The sequence below is a fragment of the Euleptes europaea genome, chromosome 12 (assembly GCF_029931775.1).
Source record: "Euleptes europaea isolate rEulEur1 chromosome 12, rEulEur1.hap1, whole genome shotgun sequence".
Taxonomy (NCBI): domain Eukaryota; kingdom Metazoa; phylum Chordata; class Lepidosauria; order Squamata; family Sphaerodactylidae; genus Euleptes; species Euleptes europaea.
Window position 1 is genome coordinate 4,648,453 of NC_079323.1, and position 13,251 is coordinate 4,661,703.

Sequence of the window (13,251 nt, forward strand, 5' to 3'; positions counted from 1 at the left end):
GATGAGAGATTCAAAACTAATGAAAGGAAGTACTTCTTCATACAAGTTAAATTGTGGAACTCCCTGCCCCAGGATGTGGTGATGGCTGCCAACTTGGAGGGCTTTAAGAGGGGAGTGGACATGTTCATGGAGGACAGAGCTATTTATGGCTACTAGTAAAAATGGATACCAGTCATGATGCATACCTATTTTCTCCAGGATCAGAGGAGCATTCCCATTATATGAGGTGCTGTGGAACACAGGCAGGATGCTACTGCTGCAGTTGTTTTGCTTGTGGGCTTCCTAGAGGCACCTGGTTGGCCACTGTGTGAACAGACTGCTGGACTTGATGGGCCTTGGTCTGATCCAGCATGGACATTTTTATGTTCTTCCAACTTGGAAGGCTTTAAGAGGACATGTTCATGGAGGAGAGGGGTATTTATGGCTACTAGGCAAAATGGATACTAGTCATGATGCATACCTATTTTCTCCAAGATCAGAGGAGCATGCCTATTATATGAGGTCCTGTGGAACACAGGCGGGATAATGCTGCTGCAGTCATCTTGTTTGTGGGCTTCCTAGAGGCACCTGGTTGGCCACTGTGTGAACAGACTGCTGGACTTGATGGACCTTGGTCTGATCCAGCAGTGCCTTTCTTATGTTCTTATATCAGCATCTAGTTTGAGTGGGAGCTAATTGATGGTGAACGAAGCACGTGGGGCAAGGAAGTTCAGTATTCCTTCCCTTGTCCGTCAGGCTCCCCACCCTTGGAGATTACTGAGAACAATAGGGGTCTTAGCCATCATTTCAGGTAATTGTAGGTGGGTAACTTTTTCTTTTTTTGTTTTTCTCCCTACCAAGAGAGCAGTTCTTGAAGACCAATGCACAGCTGACCATCAGATGCAGGCAGTTACTGTCAGAGCTTTCCTACATTTACCCCATTGATTTGGTAAGTTCCTGACTGTCTTAAATGTACCTGCTTTGGGAACACATGTATCGATAGATCTGATGCTCAGCGCAGCCAAATCGGTGTATACTTAAATCCAGAGATCGGAGCTGTGAAAAGATGAGGCACGCCTTTCCACAAACCTGAAAAATGTTACAGGTTGGCAGAGAAATCTGAAATCTTAAAAAAACAAAAAAAAAACCCTCAAAATAATAGAAGCAGCTGTTGCTAGGCAACCATGTAGTATTGCTAGCCTTCAAGTGTTGGTTTCTGTCACTAAAGGCAGGGGGAAGGGGAAGGGCCCTTTCTAGGCTGGGGGGCAAAAGAAAGATGTGAGCTTTGGGTTGCCTTTGTGGAAAAAGGTGGGGTGTAAATAAAGTAAGTAAATATTAAATATAGCTGAAGATGGGGGATGGGCAGATAAAAGGTAAAAGATTGGAAGGATAGAAAGAAGCTGGAAAAGTAGAGCAACTATGGGGGCTGTCAGGGAAGCGAAAGGGAGGGAGGGGGAAATGACATGTCCCCCACAAGTCCTTGCAAGTCCCATGACTGTGTGTACACACACACACACACACACCCCACACACACACAGTGGCAGAGTAGGTGGTTTGTACGCAGAAAAAGCCTGACACTAAGTTTCTAGCTATCTTCAGTAGCAGGCCTATGAAAAAAAGCAGGCTCAAACAGGAGGCAGCATAGAAAACTCTCGAAAGCTCATACCTCAAAAATCTTGTTGGCCTCTAAGGTGCTGCTGGACTCGTATCTCGCTGTTCAGAGACCCTTCGTCTTTCATTACCGGTGGCACTTTAGATCCTGTTGTCTACGGCTTCGGGTTTTTTTCTTCCAGAGTGGCTCTGATCCCGTTTTACTTTCTGTTATTAAATCCACAGAATGACCAAAAGGATTATTTTATCTGTGGAGTGAAGTTGCCCAATTCTGAAGACTTTCAAGGTAATTGGGCGTTTAACCTGTTTTCATCGGTATCCCATTGACCTGTGTAAACATGCTGATGGAGTAACCCAGATGCCAGAATCGGCGGAAATAAATGCAGATGCTTCCTGAGATTTTGAACAGAAGCTCCCCGACAATTTCATGATGTATTTTCAGTTTTCATAAACACCGCTTAGGTCAGGGGTCCCAATTCTTTTTGAGCCTGTGGGCTCCTTTGGAATTCTGACATGGCACTGTGGCCACAGCCACAAAACGGCTGCTACAGGAGGTGGAGCCAATCACAAAACGGCTGCCACAGGAGGTGGAACTAACCACAAAATGGCTGCCGCAGCTTAACTTCAGTCATACTGTGATCATCCTTATGTTGTAGTGGCAGCTGCTGCCAACGCAACATTTTTAAAAGTCTGCACAGCCAATTAAATAGTCAGTGGCCAATAGCCCCATCTGGCCCCGCCCACTTTCTAAAAACACTTGGCAAACACCAGGAAAGATTTCAGTGGGCACCATGTTGGGGACCCCTGCTTTAGGTAGTAAATAATTTTATGCTTCAATGCACTCTAGCTCATCTTTGCCAGACTAGGGATTGGACTAGATGGCCTGTATGGCCCCTTCCAACTCTGTGATTCTGTGGCAGCAGGAGCAAGGTATGGCCTGGGAAACAGTTGAACAAGGCAAATCTTTGGCATGGAATCGAGAAGCAGAGAGAGTGCAGAACGTGGCTGTTTGTCAGTGGACTGCCCAAATTTGTTTGGTTTTTGATAGATTTTTTAAAAATGCACATGAAGCTGCCTTCTACTGAATCAGACCATCGGTCCATCAAAGTCAGTATTGTCTACTTGGACCGGCAGCCGCTCTCCAGGGTCTTAAGCGGAGATCTTTCACATCACCTACTATGTTCTTAATTGTCACATGAAGAAAAATTTAGGGGTGGGAGATCAAGGGACTTATGAGTAAGGGAAGAAGCTGATCAAGAACTTGCTGGTGACCTGCTCTTGGGAGTGACCTCCAGCTCTGTGGTGTCGTGGTTAAAGAGCGGCGGGCTCTAATCAGGAGAACCAGGTTCGATTCCCCACGCCTCCACATGAAGCCTTCTGGGTTACCTTGGGCTAGTCACAGCTCTCTTAGAGCTCTCTCAGCCCCACCTACCTCATAGGGTGTCTGTTTTGGGGAGGGGAAGGCGATTGTAAGCTGGTTTGATACTTCTTTAAGAGGTAGAGAAAGTCGGCATATAAAAACCAGCTCTTCTGCTGCTTATGCACCCCAAAGACTACAACACCCCTCATACATAGTAACTGTGAGTGGGGGGGGAAAGCAGTTAATGACTTTCGCGTTTAACTTTATCTTTTTAACTGAAAATGCCATGAACCGGGTTTGATTTTGTCACGCCTCCCTGGCGCCGCTGTCACCCTCGGGGTCTCTGCCCTGGGGGAGGGTCTGACAGGAGGAGCCTCCTCGGCCTCAGACCAGTCCGAGGTATAATCGGAGCTTGCCTCCCCCTCGGACGCAGCCAGGTTGTCGAGAGTCAGCTCAGCCTCTCCAACCTCTTGCTGCCATCCTCCCCAGCCAAGTCTCCTCTCTGGCCTTATATCCCCCCCCCAGGCCAGAGAGGTCCCGCCCCTGACCTCCCCCCGCCCCGCCCCGGAAGGCCCAAATAAGGGCGGATGGCCCTGCCCCGGGGTAAACTTGGAGCCACCTGCTGGCAAGCTGTTCCCCGCCCATGCCTGGCCGAAGCCCAGCTGATGAGTGGGGCGGGGCTCGGCGGCGCACGTCATTCCGGCCGCGTCCGTCGCTGGGGCTTGGCGGCTGACCTCGCCGATTCCTGGAGGGCCCTCTCTCTTGCCATCTTGCCGGGAGCCTGGGGGAAAAGAAAGAGGTGAGGCGCCGCCACAGGGCCAGCCCCCGGAGGGGTTGGCCCCTCTGTCGCTCCGCTCCGTCGCCCCCGCGGTGGGTGGACTCCTTGCCGGGGACTCTGGTGGGGGCTGAGCACTGCCCGGGCGGCTCCCGGAGGGGCTCGTTTCGGGACAGATTTCCCACTCCTCCACATGAGCGGCAGACTCTAATCTGGTGAACCGGGTTGGTTTCCCCACTCCTCCACATAAAGCCGGCTGGGTGACCTTGGGCCAATCACAGTTCTCTCCAAACTCTTAGCCCCACCTACCTCACAAGGTGTCTGTTGTGGGGAGAGGAAGGGGATTGTAAGCTGCTTTGAGACTCCTTCAAGGTAGAGAAAATTGGGGTATAAAAACCAACTCTTCTTCTTCCTGTACAGCAAAGGATGATGGGAGCATTGCTGTCGCCCTGGGCTACACGGCTCACCTGGTCTCCATGATTTCCTTCTTCCTGCAAGTGCCACTCAGGTATCCGATCATCCACAAGGGCTCCAGGTCTGCAATCAAAGATAATATCAACGACAAGCTGACGGAGAAGGAAAGAGAGTAAGCGAACGTTAAATCTTTTTGTGTTTGTGGTGCTAATATTCAGACAGGTTTTTTTTAAGTGTGAATTGAGGGCTTCATAAGCATGCTCACGAGTTGCGTGCAGAGTCTTCCATTTGCTGTGTCTCCTGTCAGCTGTCGGGGTTGCATGGTGGTGCCCCCTCCCCATTCGGTGGGTCTGTTGCCTCATGCTGTAGCCGATTCCACTGCGTAATTGTGGTTTGAGGAAAGGGCTTTGTTGCATTTTTAAAAATTAGACACACTTCAATGAAGCCAGCGCAGCAGAGTCTGGGTTTGAATACAGTTTGGTCCCATTGGCTCTTTGAGGATTTTTGAGGACGCTCTCACCTGAGCCACTTGCTTAAATTTTGAAGGATACGTTCATTGGACCAGAGGTCAAATCCCATGGTCCCATTAGCTCTTTGAGGAGTTTTGAGGGCGTTCTTATCTGAGCCACTTGCTTAAAGTTTGAAGGATGCTCTGGGCTGATCCTGCATTCAGCAGGGGGTTGGACTAGATGGTCTTTATGGTCCCTTCCAACTCTGCGATTCTATGATTCTACCCCTTCTCAAGATTCCAAAGGTGTTTGGAACCCGCAGGCACAGAAAGGTTGAGGCCCCCTGCCATAGCAGGATAAGGGGGGCCAGATTTGTGAACGGTGCTTTGGCTAGTGTAGCAAGAGACTCTCTGTGGCTTCGCCACGTTTTGGTCTGCAGCAGCTGGTACTCGGGTGGTGCGGGTGGCTGGCCAACGGCCTCAAAGTAAAATATTTGCAGGCTGACGGCCGTGCTGGAAGCGGGCAATAAAGCTAGCAGGAGACAGCAGTGGGGGTCTGTCTCTTGCAAACTCCCCCCCAACTACCAATATGAAATATGGTATGAATTACTGTCTGCTACTGGCCAGCTTAAGGCCTACTTGGATCTTGGGCCGACGCTTTTAGGATACCTTAATGGGCGATTCATGATCGAGTTGACGGCGAGCCCGACTTCCATTTTTTATGCTTCAGGCCTGTTGATGTTATATAACAAGGCTAAGTTCTTTCATACATTACTCAGTCTCCTTCTCTGCGTTTGCCTTGGGAGGAGGAGGCCTTTTCATCAAGGGCTTTACAAACCCATTTCTGCCGTATTTCCTTTTAATAACTCCTCATAAAATAGAGAAAGTTTACTTAAGAATATATCCCTGCCACTAGTGGATAGGGGTATTTTCCCCCTCTTGAGTCTCCTTGCTAGTTTACGAAGCTGACTTTGTAAACTGTTCTGTGAATGTCCATAAAGCTGGAAATGGGTGCAACAACCCTAAGCGATCATCTGCTCACACTTGCCGTCCTTAGAGGTATGGTATTGATGCTGAGTAAATTATAGGCTGGAGGAGAGTGTTAAGGATACCGTGGCTCACCAGAAAGGCAAATAAGGGTTCTAGATCAGATCGAGCTTGGACTCTCCCTAGAAACTAAAATGACTAAAACTGAGGCTATCGTACTTTGGTCACATTACGAGAAGACAAGAGTCACTGGAAAAGACAGTCATGCTAGGAAAAGTTGAGGGCAGCAGGGAAAGAGGAAGACCCAACAAGAGATGGGGTGACTCAGCTAAGGAAGCCACGGCCCTCAATTTGTGGGACCTGAGCAAGGCTGTTAACGAGAGGACATTTTGGAAGTAATTAATTCATAGGGTCGCAATGTTGGAAGCGACTTCATAGCACATCAAACACATGCACACAATTATAGTTTTGTGGTATGATGCGTAGGGGTCCAGAGCCAATCTCTTCTCCGGTCATCATTGCTGAAGGTAATTCTTCTATCCTTGAGTGTGACTGCAGCAAAGATTGTGTATAGTAGTATGTACCGGCCTATAGAATGGAGACCTGAAGACTGGGGAAAATCAGAGAATAGCTGGCAGGGTTTGCTGTGTTTTACTTACTTTAATGATACTGTTCATATGGCCAATGTCACAGTAAGATCATCCATCCATCCATCCATTCTAGATAAACAGTAAGGAAATTAGTATTTTTTAATCTTGATTGACTGAGATAAAAACTTGGCAACTGCCAGTGCAGTATTAAAACCACCCCTTCTAAAAGAACCCTCAAATTATCCAGTTCACAAACAGATTCCTAGATAAAAGGCTTTATCCGTCTGTCTCTAGCTTTGTCTAGCGGCGGTATGGTACCCTATTTAAACAACCGATCACCTCCCCTGATGGAATGGCATTTAGTCCAGCCAACATAAATAATCGTCTGTATCGTGGGATTGTTAGTAAATCAAAATACATTGGTAGAGATTGTGGCAAGTTTAGAACTAGGTTTGCTGTGGTTTTTTGTATTGATGCCCACCTGATTGAAATGAATAGTGTGAAATGACTACATCCTGATGTCCTAGAATCATAGAATTGGAAGGGATCACCAGGGTCATCTAGTTCAACCCCCTGCACAATGCAGGAAATTCACAACTACCTCCCCCACACACCCCAGTGACCCCTACTCCATGCCCAGAAGATGGCCAAGATGCCCTCCCTCTCATGAACTGCCTAAGGTCATAGAATCGGCATTGCTGACAGATGGCCATCTAGCCTCTGCTTAAAAACCTCCAGGGAAGGAGAGCTTACCACCTCCCGAAGAAGCCTGTTCCACTGAGGAACTGCTCTAAATGTCAGAAAATTCTTCCTATGTCTAGACGGAAACTCTTTTGATTTAGTTTCAACCCGTTGGTTCTGGTCCGACCTTCTGGGGCAACAGAAAAATAACTCTGCACCCTCCTCTATGTGACAGCCCTTCAAGTACTTGAAGATGGTTATCATATCCCCTCTCAGTCTTCTCCTCTTCAAGCTAAACATAGTTATAAACTGGTTTGTTCATCATGAGAATGAGTCCGGCGCTCTCCAGTGAGTTAGGATTTGTTTCTTGTCTGCGGATTAGGCTTCTACAGAAGGTCCACAGAGCATCTGTAGTTCAAAAACTGCCATCCCATGGCAAAATGTGGTCATGTGTACATGCCATTTCCCCATAGAATTTATATCACTTATTTACTTCATTTATACTCTGCTTTTCTCCCCAATGAGGACCCAAAGCGGCCTCATCATTCGTCTCTCCCCCATTTCATTCTCACAACAACCCTGTGAGGTAGGTTTGGCTTAGAGTGTGTGATTGGCCCAAGGCAAGCTTCCATGGCAGAACTGGGGATTCGAACTTGGGTCTCCCAGAATCTAGGTCTGAGCACTACATACTGTACTCTGACCACTACATACTGCAGTGTTGAGTTGCGTAGTCATCAAACTTACATGAGCATGCATCTCTCTCTTTCTCTCTCTCCAATCTTTTTTTCACTTTAATCTCCTCTTATATCCTAAAAAGCTGGCAAATTATAACAAATTTAAGAATTCAGGCACTGCTCAGAGAAACAGAAGCATGACGTAAAATCCTTTCCCCCCCTTTCAGTATGGCTTCAATCCACATGGCTTTCATAACCATGTCACCAGTTCTTGCATGTAATAATTTTATTAGTCTGGATTTGGACTGAAGAGCAGGTAACACCCAACAGACTCGCTGTGTGTTCTGCGTTTTATATGTCTGTCAACTTTTTTTTTTTTTTAAGAGCCACTAGAACTAGACTTGGAGAGGGGCTTTTGACACCGTACTTTCCGCACAGTCTAACTGGACCCGTAATATCTTCAGACCCCCTTTTCTGAATTTGCTGGGATGCCTTTACTAGAATCATAGCATGATAGAGCTGGAAGGGGCCATGCAGGCCATCTAGTCCAACCCCCTGCTTAATGAGATATCATGGAGATGGGACCCATGTCTAAACACAAAATTCATTTCTGTTTTATATAGACCTTATACACATAGGCTGAAGGTAATTTTATACAATATTGTTAATAATTTTGTGCATGAAACAGTTTGTTTACATCGAACCATCATTAAGCAAAGGTGTCACGATCTCAGCCACCCATGTGGGACAATCTGTGGTTGTTTGGCATCACCATCATTCCTGACTCTGAATTTATACGCTACTGATAAGCAATTCTCTGTTGTGTGTGTTAAGTGCCGTCAAGTTGCTTCTGACACGGCGACCCTATGAATCAAAGTCCTCCAAAACGTCCTATCTTTGACAGCCTTGCTCAGGTCTTGCAAACTGAGGGCAGTGGCTTCCTATATTGAGTCAATCCATCTTTTGTTGGGTCTTCCTCTTTTCCTGCTGCCCTCAACTTTTCCTAGCATGACTGTCTTTTCTAGTGACTCTTGTCTTTTCATAATGTGACCAAAATATGATAGCCTCAGTTTAGTAATTTGAGCTTCTAGGGTCAGTTCAGGCTTTATTTGATCTATAACCCACTGTTTGTTTGTTTTTTTGGCAGTCCACGGTATCCGTAACACTCTCCTCCAACACCACATTTCAAAGGAATATACTTTCTTACTATCAGCTTTCTTCAATGTCCAGCTTTCACATCCATACATAGTAGTAGGGAATATGATGGCATGAATTAACTTAATCTTGGTGGCCAGAGACACATCCTTACACTTCAGAATCTTTTCGCTCCTTCATAGCTGCCCTTCCCAGTCTCAATCTCCTTCCGATTTCTTGGCTGCAGTCTCCCTTTTGGTTGATGATGGAGCCAAGGAATAGAAAGTCTTGAACAATTTCAATTTCCTCATTGTCTCCGTTGGGGACGCTGAATAAATTGTTCATTGGGCACCTACGACCCTTCACATGAGGTCAGGTGGCGTCATGTCGGCGCTCAGAAAGTTTCGGGATTTTGGATCATTTCGGATTTTCAGATAAGGGATACTCAACTGTATGTGCATGGTGGCACAAACATCTGGCTGCGTGTTCACAGTCTGGAAACAGACACGTCCCTTCGTGTGTGTCAGAGTTCATGACAATTTCCTCCTCCTCTCCCACTGTGCTGCTGGAGGGGTGTGCAGCACACTACACTTACATAGCATACCTGTGGAAATCCTTCTTTGTACAAATTGATTCAAGTTCGTCATGTCCCTGTTTAGAAGGTCCCTTTGAAACCCAAGTCTTTCGAAAAAGGCTAAAACAATAATGTGCTTTAGTTAACCCTCAGTAGTTCTGAAATCTCTTGGGAGCAAAACGGTATGCTTCAGCAGAACTGGCTTGAGGGCACGTATAATATATCAAGCCAGAAATAACGTCTGTGGCTTACTTAACGCTGGTTTGTAAAATTCTTCCATAATCTGAGCAATCGCTCACCGTATCAGAACAGCTAATCAGGAATTAGAGCAATTTTCAAGTGAGCTTAAATTTGGTGCTTAAGTGGTTTTAACCTCGGTGACCTTCCAAGGATTAGATATCCCAGCTATATCCGTTCTCTTGTAAACTCGAAGCAGGCTGGTGTTTTCCCAGGCTTCATGGGCAATTAGGTCGATTGGCTGAGGCCCCCAGAATTCAACCACTTTATAATTGTTTATCATTCATATGTGTACATTACCATATTTTAAACGCTGATTGTTGTATATATAGTTTCAGGAGGGTAGCCATGTACCAGTTATCCAGTAGAAGAGCTAGATTTGAGTCCAGTAGCACCTTAGAGACCAACAAGATTTTTCACATCACCTACCTGCCTAGTCCCTTAAACTGGAGATGCCGGGAATAGAACCTGACCTTGATGGACCAGTGGTCTTATTCAGTATAAGGCAGCTTCATGGTACTGCAGAAATCTTGGGGCAGCAGATGGAAGTGTGTGTGTGTGTGTGTGTGTGTGTGTGTGTGTAGAATCATAGAATCAGAAGGGACCACCAGGGTCATCTTGTTCAACCCCCTGCACAATGCAGGAAATTCACAACTACCTCCCCCCCTCACACCCCCAGTGACCCCTACTCCATGCCCAGAAGATGGCCAAGATGCCCTCCCTCTCATCATCTGCCTAAGGTCATAGAATAAGCATTGCTGACAGATGGCCATCTAGCCTCTTCTTAAAAACCTCCAGGGAAGGAGGGCCCACCACCTCCCGAGGAAGCCTGTTCCACTGAGAAACCGCTCTGTTAAAAAATTCTTCCTAATGTCTAGACAGAAACTCTTTCAATTTAATTTCAACCTGTTGGTTCTGGTCCGACCTTCTGGGGCAACAGAAAACAACTTGGCATCCTCGTCTATATGACAGCCTTTCAAGTACTTGAAGATGGTTATCGTATCACCCCTCAGTCTTCTTCTCTTCAGGCTAAACATACCTAGCTCCTTCAACTTTTCCTCATAGGACTTGGTCTCCAGACCCCTCACCATCTTTGTTGCCCTCCTCTGGACACATTCCAGCTTGTCTACATGTATATGTGTATATATAGGTTGAGTATCCCTTATCCAGACATCTGACATCCGGACTGACCCAAAAAACAGACTTTTTGAACCAGCATGCTGGCATTACTCACAGGCCCTCAACCGCACGCTAGTTTGCTTTCTGATGTTTCAATGTACACAAAATTATTTAAAATATTGTTTAAAATTACATTCAGGCTATGTGTATAAAGCGTATATGAAACATAAATTAATTTCGTGTTTAGACTTGGGTTTCATCCCCAAGATATCTCATTATGCATATGCAAATATTCCAAAATACAGAAAGATCTGAAATATGGGGCACTTCTTATCCCAAGCTGTCCGGATAAGGGTTACTCAACCTGTATATATTAGCGATCTTTGCATTTGAGTTCTCGCAATACCAAATCCCTCCAGTTGAAGAGGCGCAAGCTCGTTCTACCCATTTTTACCTGGCAGCTCTCACTTTTGTATAGGTATTGAATTCTTTCCTTGAATGCCCAGAGCCGTCCACTGGCAAGAACCATTCTTTTCAAGACGCAACTGGAAGCATTACATTTTCGTCCATCTTTCTCTGACAGCCAGGGGCGAGAGTTGTGGGTTTGTGGCTCTCTGCTTGGGTTTCTTCAATTCCGCTTGAAATACAGGCAGAAGGCCTGATTAGAGGGAAATCAGGATCTAAACCACATGTTTTCAAGTCAGATTAGAACCAGGTGGGAGCAGTTAAAAATCAATCGGTTCCTTAAGCTAAAAAATAGCCAGGATTTAAGGCAGGTGACTGTATGCGCACATTCAGAAAAAAACACTTGCTAACATATTGGTACATATGAGATTGATCTCTTGGAGTACAGAGAAGGTCATAAATCACTGCATTTAGCAATATAAAGATGTTTAGACTCACAAACCCGGAAGAGCAATCTCTTGTATCTGAAGGGGAGAAAAAATAATAGTAATATATGAAGGAATTTTTTGGGTGTTTTTTTTTACAGCACCTTAATCCTTTTTGCTTTTTGCCTTAATGGTTAACATCTGACTGACCCCCCGGAAGCCTGCAGAGACTCATTAGGGCCTTTTCAAATATCGAAGCTGTCCCGTGATGCTGAGCAGGTCGAGATTAGCCCGATAACATCATCATGAGGCTCCAACATGAAACGAGGGTGCCAGGGGGAAACGCCTGTCCAGCCAAAAAATGACAGACTTAGAGAAGTGAGCTCAGTAGTAACGGGAGATGGCCGTTGCCAAAAAGGCGTCCTTTTATACTTGCAATAATGGCGGCTCTTAAAGACGATTGCCTGGTTATCTGTAGCTAATAGTTTTAACATGGCGGCAGCAGCCCGAGGGATTCTTCTCAGACTTCCCTTAACTCTGAGCTCAAAATTCTGAGCAATGGTAACAAAGCCACGGTAGTGACGTTACCCGCAAAACACTTGAGCAAGGTCAGTCCCGACAGCTTCACTAAATACTTCTCAGGTGAAGTCAGCTGTTAGATCTTCCGTTTTTAATATTTTCGTTCGAGAACATTTTTGTTTTTAGCTTTTGAAGAAAGGGCATCGCTTTTAAGGGGAAGCAAGTTGTTTGACTCAAGGGAGGAAGCCACAGCCCTCAGTTGGCAACACCGAAGCAAGGCAGTTGAGGATAGGACGTTTTGGGGGTCATTAATTCATAAAGTCTCCATGAGTCGGAAGCAACTTGACGGCATACAACACACACAAGTTATTTTTAAAAAATGGTTTCATGTTTTTGCTTCAAAGGTGACTACACCAATAATTTTTTTTAAAGTTGAGGTGGTTTCATCGACTGAAGTCCTGAGGCGTCAACAATTTGGTGTTATGCTGTAGCATAGTTACAGGTTGTGGTGTGGAATTGGACCTGCTCGCGGAGAAACGTTTTTGAAAACCTTGTGAGAAATAGCTATAGGATGTGTGGCTGTTGTATTTAGTCTGCGCATTCATGGCTCGTGACCAAGAATGAAGCACACGCGGTCCATGGGAAAAAAAGAGAGAGGAAGAGGGAGGTCAGCCTCCAGTCGTTTGGAAAAGGTGGACGGTAAGCACTTTGGTCAATTGATTGCAGCCCATATCCGAAAGGGAAGGATCTGAATGCTGAGAGCTAGATTCGAGTCCAGTAGCATCTTAGAGACCAGTAAGATACTTGATGAAAGAAGCTTTGACTCACAAAAACTTAGACCCCGAAAATCTTGGTGGTCTCTTAGGTGCTACTGGACTTGAATCTAGCTCTTCTATTTCAGACTAACACAGCTACCCTCTGAAACTATCTTTAGTGTGTATTGTACCTTATTTTAAAACACTCCCAACACCTGGCAAGAAGACACAGAACCAAGCATAGCTCATTTTAAGGGGTACAGATCCTTGGGGGGGGATTTGTGGGTGCGAAGATCTCACTGCAAGGGGCAGCTGATTTGTTGGTTGAGGGGCCACGCCTGCAAGTTTCGTCTGGAAAGGCCTTTAATTGTAGGAAAGATAATTTTGGGGCTGTGTTGGATTGTCTTGATAACATCTCCTGAATCTGACCTTCCAGAGTGTCTCATTAAAGCTAGTGTACTGAAACTTTTTTTAAACTAACATTCCCCCCCCCTTAGTGTTTATAGGGGGAAATCACAAGAAAAGTAACCGTGGGGCTGAGAGGTCACGGTTCCGAGTCTTATC

At 45.9% G+C, this 13,251-nt stretch overlaps 1 protein-coding gene across 1 annotated transcript in view; it reads left to right on the forward strand.

The window, feature by feature from the left end:
- UVRAG (UV radiation resistance associated) overlaps positions 1 to 13,251 on the forward strand; it is a 110,296-nt gene that overhangs the window by 64,138 nt on the left and 32,907 nt on the right. Inside the window, exons 10-12 of the mRNA XM_056858385.1 lie at positions 841 to 928; positions 1,816 to 1,876; positions 4,146 to 4,311. Of these exons, the coding sequence (XP_056714363.1) occupies positions 841 to 928; positions 1,816 to 1,876; positions 4,146 to 4,311 (315 nt within the window). The remainder of the gene's footprint in view (positions 1 to 840; positions 929 to 1,815; positions 1,877 to 4,145; positions 4,312 to 13,251) is intronic.